Here is a 20,972-nt window from a genome sequence, read left to right as displayed (position 1 = left end):
GTCAGGAGAAACTACCACTTCACGAGAAGAGAGTAGATGAGATTTGACATCGACAAAAGTAGAAACTATAGCTCTTACAGAACCACATCTCGACCGCTGCCATAGCACAATTGCCGTATCTTATCACTAGGTAAAAGAGTTCGACCAACGACCACGAACAGCACCACATGTAGGCGATTTCAATATCAAGGGATATCAAAACGTCCCAGACCTCATATGACATATTCCATGTCAATGAGTATACATAGTATTCAGCGGAACTGCTCACGAGCGCACTAGTTCCTATGCCTGCCACAGAGATCAGGCCTCGGACCGCCCCTTCGCCAAAATGGTGCCAAATACGTACAGGTCAAGTACTACAAAAAGAATGCCACAGTAAGTGCCAGTGTGTTGACGTTTGGAAAATATTGGGGGCTTACTCGAGCCAACCGCTGCTGTAATAAGAGAGACTCATCTGCTGTAGTAGACTCCAGCGCGGAATAACAGAGAATCAGTGCTTTGCTAGTCGTGCACAATGATCACTCAGTAATAAGGGATCGTGGTGAGAAGAATTACTCGAGTCGAAGGACCCCCTTGCTATGCACATCAGCCCATCTTACGTTCAGAAGATGCTTGGTTTTATCCGAATGAATAACACCCGTACTCGTGAACGCCACATACCTTATATTTGGACTGCAGGAAGGCGCTTGAACGTTTTGACGTACGCGGGTGCATGTACTGGTGCCCCGTGAAGATGACTTGGCATGGTGTACAAAATGTGCCTACATTCATTCACCAACGGGCATTGCTTGCACCGTTGCACACGGATACTACACGAACAAGAAGTGTACGTACATCAACAAAGGGAAACCAGAAGTCGACTTTTGCTTCTACACGCTATAGATACCACGATATCATGGTTTCCTTAAGCTTAGTGACCACAATTAAGATGGAAACTAAACGATTCATGAAGTTAATACATATCATTACTGACTGTGAAGGAACGTACACACATTCCAAAGAAGTAAGATCTTCCTAATGAGAATTAGGAGGGGTGGTAGTAAATCGGTGTTGATCACTTCGATGGTAGGCTTCTTGGGCATGGATCTAGGATAGTGTCAATTCGGCACCATGATATCCTCAGGAGGCTTCGGCCAACAGCTGACCGGTATTCTATACGCTTGGAGGAAAGGGTGTTAACTGCCATTCAGTTACAGATGGGGGTGTAGAGAGCATGTCGTTGAAGCCTCGCCACACAGCTAACTTTGGTTTTGTCGGTGAAGTTTACATCACGGGATGGCTCATTTCCCTACTATACGACGTAGAGACCACTTTCGGTGGACTTGGGAGACGTACCATTCGAGCATTGCCGAATATGTCTCTCAGATCCTCCGTCACGATAAGCACATTTTACCCTCTCAGCGCGATGTGCATTGTACTTATTCGCAATATGCTACCCACGAAGCACTAGGTCAGAATCCAGTCGGGCGTCCAAACAACAGAACGTTGCTACTGCCACACTTCGAGCATTCGTTTGGCGCGTAAATTTGTGTGACAAGTGATTAAATACGACAAAACCATAGCCGAAATGGCACAACAGTCAGATCTTGGCATGCATGACACGAGCCTGCGCTAAGCTAGTAAGTGATGCATACCAGACACGCTAATTCAGGGGGAAAGCCGAATATATTCTTACCTAGTTTCGCTGCTTATGGACCACGGGAGTTATGATCGTGAAGCATTCGTTCGAGAAGTTCTGTCCATCCCAAGGAGGTATGGAAATGCGCTGCTCCCTAGAGCACCATTTGACTCTAGGAATGGAGGATGCTGACTGCCACGACATAATAGTAGGGCGTACCTCGAGTTCGCGGCAGGATGCGTAGACGAATGATGTCGAGTGAGAGATTTTAGAGTTGTGACGGCGTAAGATGTCCTTATGAGAAAAAAGTTCGCCGCATATCAGCGTGCCATGACCTGGCAAAGAATCCGCATGAGGCAAAGATTACATCTCAAGACAGCTGCCGAGTAGTAGAGAGCGAATACTTCCCAATAGTTACGTATAAGAGTACTTAGAATTTTCCGTTACATGCGAGCTCTCGCGCTAGCTGGCGCATGAGAGGGAGTTGAAAGGAGGCTTTACGGCAACTTTAAGGAGCTGAACGAGATTTTTCGCGGTCATTGGCTGCCGACGCGGTTGCCGACGCAACACCGCCACCATGATACGAACACACGCGTCACGTCGTTGAAGGGGTGTTTGCGCCGTCGGATTCTATGCCATGTGGTCGGGTTCGACCGCCTTGAATCTAACCTTCTTCGACACAGTATAAAACCCTTGACACGTCCGTCTCTCTCTTAAGCTTCCCGCAACCTCCCTCGTTCTCTCCAAACTTCAGAACAGTCATTATGCTCGCATCTGCTGCCCTCGTTCTCTCCGTGGCCCTTGCTGCAGTCGCCACTCCCGTCACGACCACCGTGACGATTTCACCGTCTACCACCACCTCCGCTCCCTCGTCCAGCCCTACGTCGGACCCCGCCGAGGTCCACTTCATCCCCTACAAGTACGAAGGCTGCCGTCAGACCCAGAACCCGAAAGACCAGACCGGCCAGGCAACGAGCTATAATGTCACTACCGGGCACTGTTTCGCTCCTGGCTATATCTTCACGTCGTACTTCCAGCAAGCCAACCACCTCGCTGCCACTGGTCCTTGTTCCCTCAGCATCTTCCCTGAAGCGAATTGCACCGGTGAGTCCTTATTCGATCCTTGTTCGCCTTTGGAAAGTCTCAGCTGACCACATACAGGAACCGGTGTAGGTGCCAAGTTGGCCGAGGAGCCCACGTGCATGGCCGACATGTCTACAGCTGGCCAGAGCTTCAGACTCGACTGTGGCCCTTAAAGGAGAGGGGGAAGAGAAAGGAGACATCTTGAGATGCTGGAACACGTTGGAGGTTTGCTATGAACACTTGACTCACTGTTCGCTGTTCTCCCCCAAAGACGTACCTTCATTTGACTCACCTTTACCTTCATTCATGGACATCTTTCTTGCAGTACGAGCCTAACATTTTTCGAGCTTACAGTACATAGGATTTCTACTTGGCGAGCTCGGGGATTCGAGCAAATATAATTTGGCGCGTTATTCGTTTCTGATCCTATTCGGAGGCCACTGAGCGTTGCAGCGCTTTCACTTTCGCAGCGATTATACAATGTTTTGCTGTGATGAGCAAGAAACGCGGGCTCCGAGAGATGCCATGTCGCTTGGACGTGGGTAACCAGCAACTCAAACTCTTCTCAGTTCAAGTTGTTCGTGGCTGGTCAATCCCGAGTCGACGAGCACTGCGTCCTTTGCGTCCTTATAGGGGCTTCGTGACTGCCAGCCGCGTATGCTGAAGCTGACTCGAGCGACCTGAAAGTATCAACGCCGGCATTGAAGATGCTGATGTTCTGTGTCATGTATGTATATACACGCCTAAGACACGCCCTTCGCTTCTCACCTACAACTAGCCACTGTTCATGATGTTAAGATCATTTCTCGGACAGAATAAGCAAGGCTGTCACAGCGTGATAACTGACTGTGAGTTTGTGATTAACGTGACTGATGTGACCAAGTGAGGCAATTGCAGGGCTTCAATGAGGCAAAATTGCGCACGCTGTTTCTCTCCTGCTGATATAAGATCCTCTCCGTCAATATTCTTTCTCTTCTCTTCCCCCAGCGACCGCGTCCTAGCAGCTCTGGCAAATCTGCCACACTCCCATGCTTCATCATAATTCGCTCCGGACATTCTATCGCTTCCTCATCGACATATATACAAACCAATGTGTCTCTTCCCTCAGCGGCACACAGTATCGTCTTCATCATATGGATGGCGTCACTACCATTCACCAATGGTTACCTCTTTAGCTTCCTGCGTTCAACCCTGGAGTATTCTTGGTGACTCCTCGATCGCGCCGTCTTGGGACACGACTCTAGTCGACACCTTGTAAGCGCCCCGTACGACACTTGCCGACACCGCCATGGCAGGTACCCTTACCCCGACTACGCCGACTGTCGCTTCTACTACTCAACAGATTCACCGCAGCTCTCGTCTTGGTATCAGTCATTGGCGACTCCTGATATGTCGAGACTGCCGTCGGGTTCTTGCTGTTGCAGCTGGAAAGTTCCCACGCGTTAACAAAGCTCCAGTCCGTCGTTCAGAGTCACTTGCTTATCTCTCGCGTCTACTAGCATCCCGTATCCCCAGGGCAAAGCTATTCCTCGATGCCGACGTCAGCTCCGTTGCCCTCAGCGTACGTGGCCTTGCTAATACCGGTATGCTCAGTATCTAGAGCACGCCATCGTTGGCAAGATTGTGCGACACCCCTCGCCACGTCACCATAGCCTCATCGTTGCCAATTCCGTCGAACACGCATGCAGACCTTTTTCCGCGCGACATATTGGCATTACGAGATCTTGGCGACAGCTACGTACCAGCCTATCCTTCGCGCATGTGCATCCTGGGTAACATAGCTCACCAGCTCTGGAGGCATTCCTTTCTACTTGCGCAGCTTCCTGGATATCAATATTCCGTCCTACGTCTACCACCGTGCTCATCTTGCTCGCAATCTGTAAACCTGTTCTGCTATTCGGGCCCTTCCCCTGCAACCATCTCATTGATGTGCAACCAGCGCAGACTGTACCGCATGGTGTATTACGGCGACACGCGGTACTCACACTTCAACCCTCTGCATGACTGGACCGGAGACTTGCACAAGTCAACCATTCTCTCCTTCGAGGCTTCGGGATAAGACATTGCGGCGCTTTGATTTCTCTCACAACGGGCTCTAATCGATACAGTTTACTCTCGCTTGTAGCCCTCCGTGTCTGATTATTTAGCGATGCGTCAATGGATGTACGCGGCTTGTCTTCTTCGTCCCCGGCCTGCCAATCAGCCCGATGTCAGATGAGTAAGACTGCCGAGTCGGACATGAGATAGGTGGGCGCCTCGGGGAGGTCAGTCTACGCCCACTTGATCACGAGTCCGTCCAAGGTGCATTGGCGTCGAATACATAAGTGCAATGTTTTAGGGCATTGATCAGGAGAACCCCTTCGCCTTCCGCACACGTTCTACTCTCCAACCAGAACCACCTCGCCTACATTCAACACACAGCCTTTTCTCCACGCATCATGTCCGAACAAAAAGAGCTCCGCGTCCTCTGCCTCCCCTTCCCCAACTTCGACAACCTCGATATGAATGGCCCGATCGAGGTGCTCTGCAGCGGGGGCTTCCCAGTCCCTTACAACGTCACCATCGCTGCCGCGGACGAGCACACGCGTGCGGGCCAGGGCTACAGGGTGCAGAGGGACATCACGCATGCAGAGGCGCTCGCCACAATCAGCTCCTTCGCCGTCCTCCTCGTGCCCGGCGCGTACGCCGGCTACATCATGCCGTACCTCAAGGAAGGCGAGACGCACTTCGACGGGCTGCTCGAGGTCGCGGAGGCGTTCTGCAAGCTCGGCCCGATGGAGGACGGCACGGAGCGCGTGATGCTGAGCGTGTGCACGGGCGCGCTGAAGCTCGCGTATCGGGGGCTGTTTGACGGGCTCAAGGTGACGACGCACTTTATGTCGTACGACGCGCTGCAGGAGATTCTTGCTGGGTATAAGGAGAGGAACCCGGGGACGGCGAAGGGATCGACGTTTGTGGGTCCTGTAGAGGGCAAGGAGCCGCGGGTACGGTGGGCGGATGGCGGGAGGAATGCGCACGGCGTACGGGTGATCAGCTCGGGCGGGGTGAGTTGTGGGATTGACGCGACGCTGTTTTTCGTCAGCGAGAAGTATGGGCGGGACACAGCGTTGAAGATTGCAGAGATCATGGAGTATACATGGAGGGAGAACGCTTAGACGAGAACGTATCGATGTCGATATTCTATACGATGATGTAAAACTTAGTGACGGCATGTAAAGCAGTATTTAAAGCGCAGAAACAATCATTACTCACATCACTGACTCTACTATGTGCCGTTAGATCATATCAAACCTTCTCTCCTGTTGTGTTGGCTGCGTTGCAACTAACTCGTTGAATAAATATGTACTACTACCATCCGGGCATGCTTGCTAGACACCCTCCTATTGTGCGAAGCTGTAAACCCTTTCAGAGGTTTATCGTAAGACTCGGATGTTTGTGGATATAAAAGGATGAGCCGCAACGTTTGGTGACACGTGGGGCGTGCCTCTATCTCTTTGGTTGATTTGTATAAGCTTCGTCGAGTCTATGTCATCGCTCTCGTGTGTTCTACTTTGCGTATTGTAATCAGTTTTTGAAGTAGGCGGTAGTAGTGATAGGCAGGGTATAACATTGATGTATCAAACTAAATTCAAGGTGACAACAGAAGTCCGGAAACGTAAAGTGAAGACAACCTGCACAATCGGGTATACTCGTACAGATGGGTACAGAGTCAATTCGGTAGTAAAAAGTCATTTAAACGCACTGTTTTTTTGTTATGAGTTAACAAGACAGAAAGCAGCAACAAACCTACCCCAGAGGAAGGCTCAAGGCAACAAAAGCCACTTGGCCACCAACTGCGGGAAATTAGGCGTCCCGAGACCAGTAACAGGATCCCACCCAGGAACAGCCGTAAACCCAGCAGTCCCGCACCCCTGGTTCCCCCCGCTCGTGATATCGTTGAACGCGCCCCCAAACGCGTCCGAGTAAATCGTCGGATTCACGAACCCAATCGGCTTCTTGCCCACCGCGAGCCGCGCGTCGTTCACGAGCGTGAGGATCGCGCCGACGACCGGCGAACTCGCGCTTGTCCCAAAGACGAGCGAAAACGCGCCGTCGATCGCGACGACGTAGTTGGCGCCGTTGGCGGACAGATCGGGCAGCCCGCGCGACGTGCGCGAGTTGTTGTACACCGCGCCCGAGTACGGCGGGTTGTGGTTAGCGAAGTAGCTGTCCACAGCGGCTTTCTGGTACGCGGGCAGGGCGAAGTGGTTCGAGAAGCCGCCGCCTGAGTAGATGACCTGCTCGCATGCGCCTTCGGGCTCGAGCACGGTCGAGTTCGGGTTCACCTGCGTCGCGCCGACGGAGGTGACGTACGGGCATGAGCCCGGGAAAGTGGGGTTGAAGCGCGTTCCGCTGGAGGACTGCGAGCCTGTAATGAATGAGGCAGCTCAGTTCATCGGTTGAGCTTGTGACACGAGGGATGCAGCGTACCATCGGCGTTCAAGCAAAGACCGCCGTTGCCGGCGACACCATAGTCGCCCGAAGAATAGAGCACGGTGACGCCCATCAAACCGAGCTTGGCGTACTCGGCGCACTGGCGAGCGGTGTACGCCGGCGTCAGGTCCGCTTCGTTGTATCCGTACGACGTCGAGATGACGTTTGCAGGCTTCACGGTGCCGCAGTCCTCCTTGCCGGTGTAGCCGCCCGCGTTCGGATCGGGGTAAGCGGCATCCTGAGTGGGATCGTCGCCGCCCTCAAACGAGCAATACGAGCCGTCGATGGCGTCCAGGAAGTTGTTAAAGGATGCACCTGTGTAATATTTTAGTTGGAGGATGCGCACACATCTCTACAGGGAAAGGCAACGCACCCTCGATCATGTCACCGGTTTGGTAAAGGGTGACAGGCTGCTTGGCCGTCACGAGCGACATGCCGTACTGGAGGTCGAGGTTCGACTCGCCGTTGTAGCCAAAGCCTTTGTACGTGGTTTGAACTTCACCACCGTCGATTGAAACTACCTGCGGCGAGGCACCAGCGAGATCCGAGGAAAAATTCTGAGCGAACATCTCCAGGTCGCTTTGGACGTATGCCTGAGGGGTGTACTCGACTGCAGAAGAAGTATGCGTAAGGTCAGGCGGAAGGATTGGTCACTTGCGAGTACATACCAATACCGTAGCTGTTCTTACTGGCAGCCAAAGGTGAGTATACGAGGCCGTACAGAGCACGCAGGCAAACGGGTGTGATCTGCTGATCGCAGTGCTCGAGCTCTTGGAAGAGGGTGCCGACTGTGCCGGTCGTCTTGGGATAGACGCCGTGGTTGGGCTGACCAATCGTGCGTGCGCTCCCATCGTCGGATGTATCCCGGGGTGCGATGACAGCATCAAAGTGCACGGTCGGAGTTACGAAGTCGACGTGGGGCTGGATGTGCGCGGGGAGATGGTACGAGTCGCAGGCTGGAGGCGTGCCAGTTATCAGTACGACTATTACTAGCATACAATAGAGAAGGCACGCACAAAGGGTCTTAGTACCGGACGCTTCGTGGTTGTAGACGTGATACTCGGTCTGAAGAAGCCTCTCCGCCTCCGCAACAGTTACCTTGGCCTCCACCCACCCCTTCGTCGGAGTGACGCGGATGCGCTCGCCATCGACACCGTTCTCGAGGAGCCACATGCGGACAGCAGCGACGGTATCGTCGTTCGGCGCGAATGTCTGGAGCACCTTGCCCGCGGTCCAGTGCTGGCCGTAGTTGGGCGAGTCCGGGTGGGAGATGTCCATGAGGTGCTTCTCGATGTCGGCGATGTTATTCTGGGTGAGCGCGAAGCGGAGCGGGACGACAGCGTCCGCATCGTGCTTGTCGTGCCATGCCCATCCCTCCGGAACGGCGCTGCGACGCTCATGGAGGGTGTAGGGTGAGAGAGTGGGCTCTGCGGCGACGAGGACGCCGAGGGCAAGGAGGACGAAGGGGAGAAGCGAACGCATGGTGGATGCGATGGACTCGGTGCCTTGAAGGAAGTGAAGGGAGGGAGGAGGGCGGCCCAGAGAGGGAGACGAGGCCTGAGATCGATACGAGGAGACGCGTCCATTTTATAGAATCACGGAAATGAAGAGAAGGCGACGAGGACACGGAAAGTTTGTCGAGCGCTGGGCGTGCGGAGATCGCGAATTCGTCCATGCGCATCATCGACGGACTTTGATGAGAGCAACCCGTGAATAAGTACAAGAAAGTACATATCAGGGCCTCGTTCAGACAATCAGCAAAAAGGCGCTCGGCAGGCCCAAGAAGTCCCATCCGGGTGTCCCACCTGCATCATATCAACGTTCTGCATTCTGTCAGCCAATACTACTAAGGCTATGGTGTCCTAGCAGGCTCACCTCAAAGCCTTAAGTTGTCGGAGAGGTCTGTGTGTTCCCCAAGTAGGTCACAGCATGTCTCCTAAACTTCTTTCTTGTGCTCTCCGGGTGTCGTAACCGTCGGGATGAACGAAGCAGGGACCCGGGACTTCGTGCCTGTCCCCGCGTTGAACTTTGCACGTGGTCGCGTCACCTTATCTTCATCCTTCCTTTACCGTCCAGAAGCTCTCCATGCCGCCCTCGACGGCTTTCGAAAACGCTCCTCTGATTGTGTTGGACTTCCGGTTGCAATGATGTTATCTGGTAACCTGACCGCCTCAGATCATGGTACGTGTGCGAGGGCTGCAGTATACTCACCACGGCGATTGTATGCTTGATAGCATCATGCACAGTCCTCCCTAAATCATGGCTCCGGGCCTGACAAGCCCACCTGATACAAGCCAAACTCATGGAGCGGCACGTCGAAGCTGGACACCAATCTCGGGGACCGGCTCAGAGCAGTTGCAAAATAACACAAGCTCGAGGGGTCTCTCATTAACGGCATCCTGGGCCTTGGCCTCGATCGAGGATTACGAGCCTATGAAGTCCATGATAATCTGCAGCCTGGGGTCCTTTGTAGTAATTCGCTATTGGCATATCCCATACACAATCATTGTGAAACCCAAGTGTCTAGGACTCTGGTCTGAGTACAACGTGGTCTCAAGCTACTGGTGAACACTAAGGTAAGGGGGATAGTGTTTGAGACCACATACAGTGAATTAGTCAGTCGAGATTCTGATTTCTTACCGGTGGTGGATTCGAAGAGGAGATATGGTGATTCGGGAGCAGGTAGCGCTCCATCCTCGTGCCAAATGCTCGTCGGAATCATGAAGTAAATCCCATTGGGAGAGAAAGTATGGATAAGCTATCCAAAGCTACCTTCTGGACAATGGTCCTGCAGAGTGGTTTGAGTGACGAACAGGAAGCATGGGAGACTTTTGAGTAAGAGTGGACCATCGTTTGCCGACATGGCGCAATTCTACTCCCTCTGCCACCCCGCCGCAACGCTTATCGGCGAGTCGCGTGCGCGTTATCGAAGACTCCCAGCACTGGAAAAGGAAGGCTCTCGCGATGCTATGTTTTCGCTTGGAAGGCTCGGACAGCATGTTAATGTGAAGAGGCATTGACAGCTGCTGTAGGGTCCGTCGTGGCAGCAAGTACTGGATGGTTGGGCGACGAAAGAGGAGCACTCAGCCGAGGAGAGGAGTCAGTTCTGACGTAAGTGTGACACCGCCACTTCCCAAACAGGACCAAACGTGGCCGCGTCACAGTTATCTGGCTGGCGGCCCCGCAGTCGTCTTTCCAACCGACCACTACCTTCGTCCCCACAGTCATGACTACACTCCTTAGCTGGTCGTTGTTGGCCGTGTCGTTCGCGACGTCGGGTCTGTCCACCCCACTCTCCACCTCATCCAACTATGCCTCCTCGAGACGGCCCTCTTTCCAGCCAGCACCCCTTCATGCGTTCGAGCACCCCCACGGGTCGGTGAACAACTCATACATTGTTGTCCTCCGCGACGATGTCCCGGAGCAGCTCGTTCAGAACCACATGAATTTCCTCCAGCTTGCTCACGAGTCCAACTCGTTCCTGGGTAACAGCAACGCAGGCGGTATCAAGCATGTCTACGACGGCCTCCTCAAGGGATACGCCGGCGAGTTCGCCGACGGTGTTATCGACCAGGTCCGCATGATGCCCGAGGTTGACTACATTGAGCTCGACCAGCTCGTCCACACCATGGACATTGACACGCAGAAGATGGCGCCATGGGTCAGTTTGTTTTCAATTCCGCCCAAGGCAGTCCGAGCCCCCGCTAACTCCGTTGTTCAATTTTCAGGGTCTTGCTCGCATTAGCCACCGCCCCAGGCTTGGCTTCTCGACCTTCACCAGGTACGAGTATGACAACGACGGCGGTGAGGGCGTCGAAGTCTACGTCATCGACACCGGCATCAACGTTGAGCACGTCGAGTTCGAGGGTCGTGCTTCTTGGGGCAAGACCATCCCCACCAACGACGTTGATGAGGATGGCAACGGGCACGGCTCCCACTGTGCCGGAACCATCGCCTCCGCTCGCTACGGTGTCGCTAAGAAGGCCAATGTTACCGCTGTGAAGGTTCTCGGTTCCAACGGCTCGGGCTCCATGTCGGACGTCCTATCAGGTGTTCAGTGGGCTGCCATCGACGCCCAGCAGAAGAAGGCTCAGGCTGATGCCGAGCTTGCTGCTACTGGTCGCACTCGCCGCAAGGGTTCCGTCGCTAACATGTCTCTCGGTGGTGGCAAATCGCCTTCACTGGACACCGCTGTTGACCGTGCTGTCCAATCTGGTCTTCACTTCGCTGTGGCTGCTGGTTCGTCCTTTCCGTCTTACTTATGATTTACCAATGGCTCATTGTACTCTAGGCAACGACAACAAGGACGCTTGCAACTACTCTCCTGCCGCATCGAAGGAGGCTGTCACCGTCGGTGCTTCCACCCTCGGTGATGAGCGTGCTTATTTCTCTAACTGGGGTAAATGTGTTGACGTTTTCGCTCCTGGTACGTCATGTTTTTTCGAGCGGAGGTTTACGTTACTGAGCATGATTTTAGGCTTGAACATTCTGTCGACTTACACTGGTGGCCCCACCAAGACCGCCACTCTGTCTGGCACTTCCATGGCTTCGCCTCACGTTGCTGGTCTCCTCGCGTACCTCCTCTCCATCTACCCCTCGGAGACTTTCAGCCCCGAGATCAAGAAGCTCGTCCCCGACGCCATGGACTTCGAGCGCTCGTACACGTCCTTCTATTCGCTTGCCCACGTCGCTCTCCCCGGCTGGATGACGCAGTACCTGCCGTCGCCTCAGTTCCTTGAGGCCGTCGCCCCCATCCCGGCACCCGCCATCACCCCCGCTCAGCTGAAGGAGGCGCTCATCGAGCTCTCGTCGCGGGGTCTGCTCACGGACCTGCCTTCGGACACGGTCAACCTGCTTGTGTTCAACAACGCGACGTCAACATAAGCGCGCGAGGACTGCTTTCTTACCATAATTGCATATCGTACAGATGTTTCTATACCAGTCTGGTATTAGTACAGCTCATGTAACGACCTCTTAGTTTTATACTGTCTTGCACGATTTGCATATGCAGATGTACCATAGTTACGCATCAATATTACGCATTCAAGTTTACTCGGCTGTTTTGTGCGAGACGAAGGGAATGTTGGGTTTGCGCGACTAGGTACTGACTTTGCAAGATTTTAATCACTCATTGTGGAACGTCGTTGCCATTTACACCTGATTCTTGTCTGCCCAGAGACTCTTAGGTATGTAAAAGAATCCCTCGTCCAACATCAAAGAGCGGTTACGACTTCCCTTGGAACCGCAAACCCTCTATCTGTGACGGTGGGCCATTGGCCATGCTCGGGACTCAGATCCAGAATCAGCAGTACTCTGGGCCCTTTGGCCCCACTCCCCGCGGCTCGCCGTAGCACCACGTCGTGTAGTCCCAGTCCGAGAGTGTTCCGATCTGCCCTTTTGCGTCCCAGAGGCAGGTGTGCGGACCGACGTCGCCGTGGAGCCAGCCGTTCATGCGCATGGCGTTTAGGCCTGGGGTGGGTGTGTGGTCGGATGGCGGTGGATTGAGCGTCAGTATTGGGTAGGGTTAGATGGTGGGAAAAGGTGAGTGGGGAACTTGAAGGCGACTCAGATGGGGTGAAGGAGGGAAGAAGTGAACGGGGGATTGGCAGCAAGCGTACCTTGGGTGACGTCCAGCATGACGCGGAGGGCGCTGGGCCAGTCGCGGAGCTCGGGCACGCTCTCGCGCGCGGGGTTTAGGACGACGCGTCTGTGTGTCCTGGTTCCGGAGCTGGAGCTGGTACTGGTTGGCGATGGTGGTCCGGGTGAGGGTGGTGCGTCTAATAGGACGCGTCTGTAGGTCGTGATGCTGCTTGCGTCTAACTCGTCCCTAGCATAGAGCTCGGGCGATGGAGTATGCGTCTCGTCAAAATCCATGCTCGGGCTGGAGGGAAGGTCATCCTTGGACACCAACACAGGCTCTTTCTGCAATCTGAAGAATGTGCGCTCTGGGTCGGGGCGAGGAGGGCAGCTGCACCACTGGTCGTAGTTGATGGTATCGAACCGTCCGTCTGACACGAGATCGTAGTCCGTGAGATAGAGGTCTTCGATTAGGTGGTGGGGGTCTATGAGGTTTAGGCGCATTCGTGGCAGCTGGACCCGCTAGTGTTCTAAGATGAGAGAGAATCGACGATGGTGCACTGGTAAGTAACAGGACTGAAGACGTTCCCCGCGACGCGTGGGTTAGGGGTTGGATATATCTCGTGTGCGGAAAACCCTCGGGGAAATTAAAATAACTTGTCTCACCAAAACCTTACCCAATTTCTGAGGTTCGGTTGGTAAATGACATTTATGAACGCATCAGAGATCCGAAAGCACACGTAGGTCAGCGCATTAGGAGAGAATGCAGCATTGTTGTTACAAATGGTCCAATATTACATGTTCTGAAAGGGGTGGTACGAGACTAGCAGCGCATTACTATGTCCAGCAGTTCCCTGCCCCAGCTCGCCCCCATGGTGTAGTGTACGATGCCCGACATTGGTCCGGTGTCCTTCCCCAGACGATTCATTGGTGAACGAGGAGCGGTCAATAACACCATGTCGGACATATCCCGGCCCGAACACTTCGGTCACCTCGGGCGTATGATGGTTGGCTGATTGCGGGGCGGGCGACTGCACCAGCTGAGCGCCCGATTTAGCGTCCGGTTTTTTCAAACGAGCACTGGCTCCGAAAGGGTTGATATAATGCGCAGGCGTCGACATGGAGTTCATAGACGATGATCTCGAGCTTTCGTTGAGGTCGTCCCATAGCGCGTCGTTGTCCCGTGTTCCCAATACCCGTGCGTTGAGAGAGGAGAGAATGCATATTGCATAGCTTTGTTTACGACGAGGATCGATGTATCAGCTTCACTTGCGACACCATAATGGAAGTAAGCTTACATTTTGGACGTCAGGTAGAAACTTTATCGGAGTGGGATTATATGAGTAAAGTATGAAGATGAAGATGAAGATGTTTAAGCATACACTGCAAGATGATATAGCGTCTGTCGAGCAGCGATACCGAGGGCCAGCTCAAGAACGGTCAGTGGAACGGTTATTAACCCACTCTCGACTGTCACTTTCAAGACACGTGTTGAGATGGTCATGGTCCTCTGAAATGAAAGCTGTGGGCACTATCAATTCAAGCACCCATACTAGAGAGCAGCAAAATGAGCAGTACGCACGCAGGATAGCATGAAGCCAGAAATCAGCGTGTTGCTGATCAAGGCGGCTACAAAAGCTACCTGATAGTCTATGAGAAGACGCGATGCTTAAACCATTCAAAGGACTCACAGGGATGTAAAACGGGATTCTCGAGTCGGCGTTGGGATCCGCCGACAGACCCTGCTATACTCCGATTCTAACGTGAGGATAACAATTCGGACAGCATAACTCTGTACATACCAATACCCCACCGTAAGACATAGTGACAAGGTGTACAGTTGAGAACTAAATCTGATTAGTAGACAAAGGAGAATGACTGAAAAAGACATACCGCCATGATAGTTGCTGGTATGACCGCTGTTCTCCGGAGAACCCATATTCTCCAAGAGAAGAAAGCGTGCATGGCGAAACTGCCTACCGATCCGTCATTATCAGCTGCTTCCTTGAAAACAATGAACATAGCTCACAAATTCCCGTGAGGGGTGCGAGAGCCTTGAAAGACCACAAGGGGTCGGGTACTGCTATGTCAGAAGACACTTGAATGTTCCCGTCGCCGGTGACAGCCGCAGACAGATACGACCCGAAAACCTTCACACCAATCCAGAAGCCGTGAAATATGAAAGCAGTGATGAGCGTTTCGAGGATGGTTATCGTTGTGACTAGAGGGGGCAAGGCGGAGGTGGATTGTCAAAACATGCTTCTTCAAGAGAACAGGATATATACCCAGATACTTGGCCCATTTGTAGTCTCCGTGAGCTCGTAGTGAGAATGTGACTGGATACAACGTTAGCTAGCTACCATGATCCAGAATTTGCGACATCGTACACACTTGGACGAGAAAAACACCCATGAAACCGAAGGAGAGCGCGTATCCTATGACCTAGTTATGTCGTGCGTATTAAGAGGACACTCAGAAGGATGGCGTCAAGGTTATGACACTGACGAACGGTGCCTCACTATGCGAGTAGTTAAACTGGTGTAGATGTGTACGCATGTATAAGGACGTGCACTCACTCTTCAATTTGCGTAGCCCTTCATCCTACCGTTTAGCGTCGTAAATTTGCAAGGAAACAGGCCACTCACTGACTATATCCTGATGAGTTGTACATTGGAGAAAGATCAGTGAGAGGGTGAAATGAGGGATAAGATCGAAAGCAGGAAATCAGTTCCTAGTGAATCGCTGCGCCTGCAATTCATAAACGGCACCAGCACACACAATGAGAGCATCCCGCTCCTCGGCCATCATTAAGAGCACATGCACCCGCGTTGTTGTCGCACGAGTTCGTGTGTATGGGATGCATCGTGTTACCGAGCCCAAGAATAGGTGAGCGCTTCAAGTTGCCACGCAAAAAGCTGAGCTGCGTCGGTGCCGGAAGCTTCAAAAACTCTCGAAATAAGCACATCTGCATCACAATCATACGACTTCCTCGTTCGAACGATCGAATACGAGGCGTTTTGAGGTAGTTAGTATGCAGGATGGGCAAGGTACCTGTATGTTGCATCTTGAACGCTTTCACACGGAGTTATCGAGCAGCAGTACACGGCGATGCAGAGCCACTCTGACGCTATACACGCAAGCAATTGTTGTCCTGGTGTGAGAAGTGGTCATGGTCACCCTAGCACTCGTCTGTCACGATAGCCATGATGAAGAGGACTGACCCTGGGAAGAGTCACATCAACTAAAGGCCTGGATGAGTGGCAGAGCTCGCACTGAATTCGCCAGGGTAACCAATGGTGCATTTTGTATCCGAGTCTTGATGATGTGGGATAAGGAGAGGACTACCCAGGATGTCCAGGTTGTGGGATCATGATCGCACTGCGAGGGCCGTGAAGCGCTCAATCTCTATTGGAGGATGCAGAGCTTGAGACAAAAAGGTTCCTGGATATGGATGTCCGAAGGAACCAGGCCTTCTGTCATTTCTCCCCAGAGACAAGTTAAGGCTTTTTGGCTGTAGATCGTCGTTTGGGGCTGTGTTCACTGGACGCGCGTCCTGATATAGATATCTTACAGATGTATCACCTCGCCAAGTGGGTCTAAATTTTAATATAGCTTTCTGCTTGCTGAACGTGAACGTCCGGATGGTCGGTAGAGACTCAACTTGTCTACGCAACGTTTGACGACTACGTTTTCAGGTCCTCATCGACAGCCCATGGGTCCTCGATCATCTGGCAATCCTCTTCCCGGCGGTGGTGCAGACAGTGCGCACAGCCCCCGCTCGGATGAAATACTCTTTTCAGACCTATATAAGCTTAATCAATCAGGCGAGGTTTAGACGCGAAGACCGTCAAAGAGCATCAAGATGGAAGATAATGGTGTTACGGTAAGTCGCGATCCTCCTTGCCTGTCGTCGTTTGAATCATCACCCAGCGCCCCTAGACTCTTGCGCCCGCGCTCCGGCTCCCTCCCGAGCTGACCGCGGCCATCATCTCATTCAGACCTAACTCATCGTCCTTGCTTCAGCTTGGGCATGTTTGGAGCACATGACGATATGCGCTTCACTCGACACCTTCACTTTGGACACACCTCGCCATCAAGCTTCCGTCTCTAAAAGACGACGACTGGACGGACACCATCAATAACATCATCTCGCTTCTGGAGCTATGGATCCAGAACTCTGGTCAACTCACCATATCCTTCACACTGCACGAGGAGGGAATTTGTGCCCATGATCCCTTGTGTCACCTTATCTATGCTCTACGGCAGTATTCGGCGAAGTGGAGCATCCTCAAGTTAGTCGTTTGCAAGTCGACGTATGATAGCTTTCGGAGATATCTGTTCGGGAATAGTCTAAACTCCCTTAAGCAGCTCGTGGTTGACATTACGAACGAGGAGTCGCCATCCTACGAATCCTCTGATTTTGCGGATCACCTCGCGTTCACGCCTCACCTAACCTCTCTTGCGCTGGACAACACCTACGCGGATGAGAAATACGTACTTCCTCTGACTTGGGCGCAGATGACAGAGCTTTCCCTCAACCTCAACCTCCGCGTCCTACCGTGACGTTCGCTCGTCCACTTGGGTTACGACTCTAAGCTGATCACGGATGTGCTCTCCCAAACGACGAACCTGGTTACGCTCAGCCTGGGCTTGTTGGAAGATTTCGACCACAGTTTCGGAGTCGTCCCCAGCCCTCGTCAGATTGTCCTCCCGCATCTCACGACCCTCCGCCTCCGTCACACTTGCTTCCGCTCACAGCTCCACGATTATTTCGACCAGCTGACGCTGCCGCGGCTCGCGACGCTCGAGATCGACTCTGTCGCGCGGTTCAAATACAGCCAGGGCGAGCTGGGTGCTGAAAGGTTTTGTGCCCTGATTGAGCGCTCGGGGTGTAGCGTGCAGACGGTCAGCGTCCGCGACGTCAGTACCGAGGGAGGTGCGCTCGTCTCGCTTCTGGAGTATTGTCCAGAGCTGCACGAGCTGGCGTTCTTCCCCTCGCGGAACAACATCTCGAAAACATCGTCGTTGGAGAGTCTCCTGTTGTGGCTCACTCCGGATGGTGATGATGAGTTGGATGCTTTGCAGCTTCCCCGACTACGAAACATAGGACTAGGCTTGACATACCGTGACGCGTCATTTGATGATATCGTCGGTATGGTCGAGGGGCGTGCCGCCGCAGGCCTGAGGAAGTTTGAGCTGACGTTGGAATATCTTCCGCTCGTAGATCCCGGTCGAGAGAAGAGGGCCAAGAACCTGGAGGAAAGGTTGGTGGAACTCGGTGAATACAGCAGGAGCTCGTTTGAAGGGAAGGTGGAGGTCGTTACTGTTTACCAGCCAGTGTACATCGCGCTTTAGTAGACGCACATATTGCGAGTAAAATTGCTCGGTATAGCGATTCTTCGTAGCGCCAACTATTTGTGCTGAAGACCTTGTCCTGTACCTGGGGACAGACATAACGTTATTGATTCCGCTGGGATAGTACGAAGGTCGTTTTAGTTGAGGTACGAAACGGTCTTAAGTACCTCATTTTGAGTACGACTTTCTTTGAAAACCGGACACTTTCGAGATAAAACGTTGCTGTATCTTGCTCTTACTAGCTGATATACTCTTCCAACGATTGGCTAATAGAGACAGCATCAAAACATGTTCAGGTATCTATGATATCTATGGCTGAGTCGGGGGGATACTCCAGAAGTCTATAGCCATTAGATCGAGTGGGTAGTTAATCGATTATGTCGCGCACGACCGTATTAATCAGTAGCGGGATTAGCAAATTAGGCATCGGTAACGCATCCGTGGCTTGCGTCTAGCACATTCTTAGTGTATTTGTAGAGCGTACCCTGCCGAACCTTCAAAGGCGGTGCTTTCCACGACTGTCGGCGACTTTCCATCTCCTGCTCCGAGACGTGCAACTCGATGGTGTTCTTGACAGCGTCTACGGAGATGATATCGCCATCTTGAACCAGAGCAATCGGACCGCCAACCTGAGCTTCTGGCACGACATGGCCGATGCAGAATCCATGAGACCTATATGTTTATCAGCATAAGCGGACAAGCTCGGGTAGCGTTTGAAACATAGAAGTCCTCACCCTCCGCTGAATCGGCCATCGGTCAGACATGCAACGTCGTGACCCAGGCCGGCTCCCATGATCAGACTCGTGGGTTTGAGCATTTCGGGCATGCCTGCAGCAAGCGTTCAGAGCAGTGCTTTGCGAACATACGTCACGAAAATTGCGGCTTACCTGGTCCACCCTTGGGTCCGAGGTATCGTAGAACGACAACGGTCTTCTCGCCTTTCCTTATCGACCCACTTTCGACTGCCTTTACAAATTCCTCTTCGGAGTCAAACGTACGCGCCTTGCCGGTGAAACCCAGCCCTTCCTTGCCCGTAATCTTCGCGACCGCACCTCCGGGGGCAAGGTTACCCTTGAGAATGCTTGAAGATAGTGGACCACCGTGAGACGTCCCGCGAAATTATGAGTGAACCAGATATGACCCACCGAAGATGACCAGTCTCCTTCATAGGCCTGTTCAATGGGCGAATGACGTCCTGAGTGGGCGAGAGCTCGCCGTGTTTGTGTACCCAGCGTTCAAGGTTCTCGCCAAGCGTGGCGCCGGTTACAGTCAGGGTGTTCCCGTTGATGATGTTGTTCTTCATGAGGAAGTGCAACACCGCTGTTGAATATTTTATCAACAAAAAAAACGTTAGTGTAAGGGAGAAATCGGCGTACTGGGTATGCCGCCGATGTTGAAGACGTCAACGAACACGTACTTGCCACTCGGTTTGAGGTCAGCGAGGACCGGCGTCTCCTCAGAGATACGAGAAAAGTCGTCGATGGTCAGCTCAACGCCGACGGAATGCGCGACGGCGATCAAGTGGAGGACGGCATTTGTTGAGCCTCCGAGGATGATGACAAGCCGCATGGCGTTTTCAAACGCCTCTTTCGTCATGATGTCCCGCGGAAGAATGTTCTTTTCGAGCAGCTTACGCATGGCAGCGCCGACGGACTTGCACTCGTCGTGCTTTTCTTGCGACTCTGCAGGGTAAGAGGACGAGCCGGGAAGCGTCATACCAAGTGCTTCTGCAGCACTTGCCATTGTGTTGGCGGTATACATCTGGAACACAGTGAGCTCGCGAAACCGGCGGGTAAGGATACACGTACGCCGCCACAGGCGCCAGGGCCGGGACATGCATGCCGAACGGTAGCATATCGCTCTGCTTCAGCCTCTGCGGTCCGACCGTCCTGGAGATACTTGCCATACGACTGGAAGGCACTAACGAGGTCAAGTCTGTCGTTACCCCCGCACGAGCCAGGGCGAATTGTGCCACCGTAGACCATAAGACCGGGTCGATTAAGACGACCGACTACATTGCGAAGTATGAGTTCTATTACAACGCAATCAAATTCCACGACTTACGCGCCATGAGAACGCCCGGCATGTTCTTGTCGCATCCTGGAACGGTGACCATTCCGTCCAGCCAATGACCGCCAGCAGCAGTCTCAACCTGATCCGCTATGAGGTCGCGGGATTGCAAGGAATAAGACATGCCCCGCGTGCCCATGCTAATGCCGTCGCTGACGCCGACAACACCAAACTGGTAGCCAATCAAGTCTGTCTCATAGAGGGACTTTTTGATGTCCTGGCCAATGCCGAGGAGGTGACGGTTGCACCTGTATATCTGATGAGTTCATGCAAAGAGAAATGTCAAAAACACGCGTCGAACGCGCGATACATACGGGTTTCCCTCATACCTAGCAAATAAAAGTCAGAAGGCGGTTGGGACACGTGAATTTGAGCTCACCAAATGCTGGCTACCCCAACCATGGCCTTCTGGAAGTCCTGGTCATCCTTAATCCCTTCCGTCGCATACAGCATAGCCTAACACGGCGCGAAAACAGTTTGAATGCACACCACATTCAATGCTACACGAAAGCTTACCTGACTGGCCCCCTGGTCCTTGGGTTGAGTGACGGTCCGGCTGTATCGGTTCATCACAGGCTTGGAGTCCGCGAAAGCGGGTGCAGACGTGCGCATACATCGCACGCTGCATGGTAGCGTGTTTCGGGCGCGCCTTGAAGTGAGGATGCGCGACTGCATGTTTTTGTGGACCAGATGAGTGCAAAAAGCAAAGGACTCGAGTCTGTCCCTCGTCGGAATTATTGAATCGAGTCATAGGTCCGAAATTGCCGAACGGACGTTGAACGGGCGTCTAAAGAGA

General features: G+C 53.0%; 8 protein-coding genes across 8 annotated transcripts; 4 read left to right on the top strand and 4 right to left on the bottom strand.

Annotated features, from left to right (window-relative positions):
* The first annotated feature begins 2,345 nt into the window (after positions 1-2,345).
* On the top strand, positions 2,346-3,127 carry CONPUDRAFT_166004 (uncharacterized protein). The gene is made up of 2 exons (XM_007771246.1): positions 2,346-2,722; positions 2,780-3,127. Exons 1-2 carry the CDS (start codon positions 2,383-2,385, stop codon positions 2,872-2,874), a joined length of 435 nt encoding a protein of 144 aa, XP_007769436.1. The 5' UTR covers positions 2,346-2,382; the 3' UTR covers positions 2,875-3,127.
* Positions 3,128-5,041: 1,914 nt separating this feature from the next.
* Positions 5,042-5,856, top strand: CONPUDRAFT_137677 (class I glutamine amidotransferase-like protein; the record flags this gene model as incomplete). Its single annotated transcript, XM_007771245.1, has 1 exon — positions 5,042-5,856. The coding sequence occupies exon 1, from the start codon at positions 5,140-5,142 to the stop codon at positions 5,854-5,856; it is 717 nt and encodes a 238-aa protein (XP_007769435.1). The 5' UTR covers positions 5,042-5,139.
* A 648-nt stretch (positions 5,857-6,504) lies between these two features.
* Positions 6,505-8,656, bottom strand: CONPUDRAFT_73606 (subtilisin-like protein; the record flags this gene model as incomplete). The annotated part of the gene is made up of 5 exons (XM_007770920.1): positions 6,505-7,109; positions 7,172-7,489; positions 7,548-7,784; positions 7,843-8,163; positions 8,191-8,656. The coding sequence occupies 5 exons, from the start codon at positions 8,654-8,656 to the stop codon at positions 6,505-6,507; spliced, it is 1,947 nt and encodes a 648-aa protein (XP_007769110.1).
* Positions 8,657-10,383: 1,727 nt separating this feature from the next.
* Positions 10,384-12,229, top strand: CONPUDRAFT_82713 (uncharacterized protein). The gene is made up of 4 exons (XM_007771244.1): positions 10,384-10,835; positions 10,903-11,413; positions 11,466-11,600; positions 11,652-12,229. The coding sequence occupies exons 1-4, from the start codon at positions 10,401-10,403 to the stop codon at positions 12,056-12,058; spliced, it is 1,488 nt and encodes a 495-aa protein (XP_007769434.1). The 5' UTR covers positions 10,384-10,400; the 3' UTR covers positions 12,059-12,229.
* Positions 12,230-12,320: 91 nt separating this feature from the next.
* On the bottom strand, positions 12,321-13,300 carry CONPUDRAFT_137675 (uncharacterized protein). Its single transcript, XM_007771243.1, has 2 exons — positions 12,793-13,300; positions 12,321-12,643 (listed from the first exon to the last, which is right to left on the bottom strand). The coding sequence occupies exons 1-2, from the start codon at positions 13,253-13,255 to the stop codon at positions 12,477-12,479; spliced, it is 630 nt and encodes a 209-aa protein (XP_007769433.1). The 5' UTR covers positions 13,256-13,300; the 3' UTR covers positions 12,321-12,476.
* A 245-nt stretch (positions 13,301-13,545) lies between these two features.
* CONPUDRAFT_166000 (uncharacterized protein) lies at positions 13,546-15,858 on the bottom strand (the record flags this gene model as incomplete). Its single annotated transcript, XM_007771242.1, has 13 exons — positions 15,397-15,858; positions 15,328-15,345; positions 15,257-15,269; positions 15,139-15,193; positions 15,037-15,087; positions 14,781-14,972; positions 14,645-14,727; positions 14,554-14,598; positions 14,443-14,496; positions 14,334-14,393; positions 14,134-14,273; positions 14,050-14,070; positions 13,546-13,984 (listed from the first exon to the last, which is right to left on the bottom strand). The coding sequence occupies exons 1-13, from the start codon at positions 15,420-15,422 to the stop codon at positions 13,546-13,548; spliced, it is 1,197 nt and encodes a 398-aa protein (XP_007769432.1). The 5' UTR covers positions 15,423-15,858.
* A 722-nt stretch (positions 15,859-16,580) lies between these two features.
* Positions 16,581-18,328, top strand: CONPUDRAFT_165999 (uncharacterized protein). Its single transcript, XM_007771241.1, has 4 exons — positions 16,581-16,634; positions 16,691-16,783; positions 16,850-17,310; positions 17,395-18,328. Exons 1-4 carry the CDS (start codon positions 16,614-16,616, stop codon positions 18,104-18,106), a joined length of 1,287 nt encoding a protein of 428 aa, XP_007769431.1. The 5' UTR covers positions 16,581-16,613; the 3' UTR covers positions 18,107-18,328.
* A 197-nt stretch (positions 18,329-18,525) lies between these two features.
* Positions 18,526-20,746, bottom strand: CONPUDRAFT_56846 (dihydroxy-acid dehydratase; the record flags this gene model as incomplete). Its single annotated transcript, XM_007770807.1, has 10 exons — positions 18,526-18,778; positions 18,841-18,934; positions 18,994-19,187; positions 19,252-19,426; positions 19,483-19,867; positions 19,915-20,117; positions 20,171-20,424; positions 20,491-20,505; positions 20,556-20,632; positions 20,693-20,746. The coding sequence occupies 10 exons, from the start codon at positions 20,744-20,746 to the stop codon at positions 18,526-18,528; spliced, it is 1,704 nt and encodes a 567-aa protein (XP_007768997.1).
* Positions 20,747-20,972: the final 226 nt, after the last annotated feature.

Source organism: Coniophora puteana, assembly GCF_000271625.1.
Source record: "Coniophora puteana RWD-64-598 SS2 unplaced genomic scaffold CONPUscaffold_7, whole genome shotgun sequence".
Classification (NCBI taxonomy): domain Eukaryota; kingdom Fungi; phylum Basidiomycota; class Agaricomycetes; order Boletales; family Coniophoraceae; genus Coniophora; species Coniophora puteana.
The sequence above is the reverse complement of the archived record's forward strand: the minus strand, read 5'-3'. Positions and strand labels throughout refer to the sequence as shown.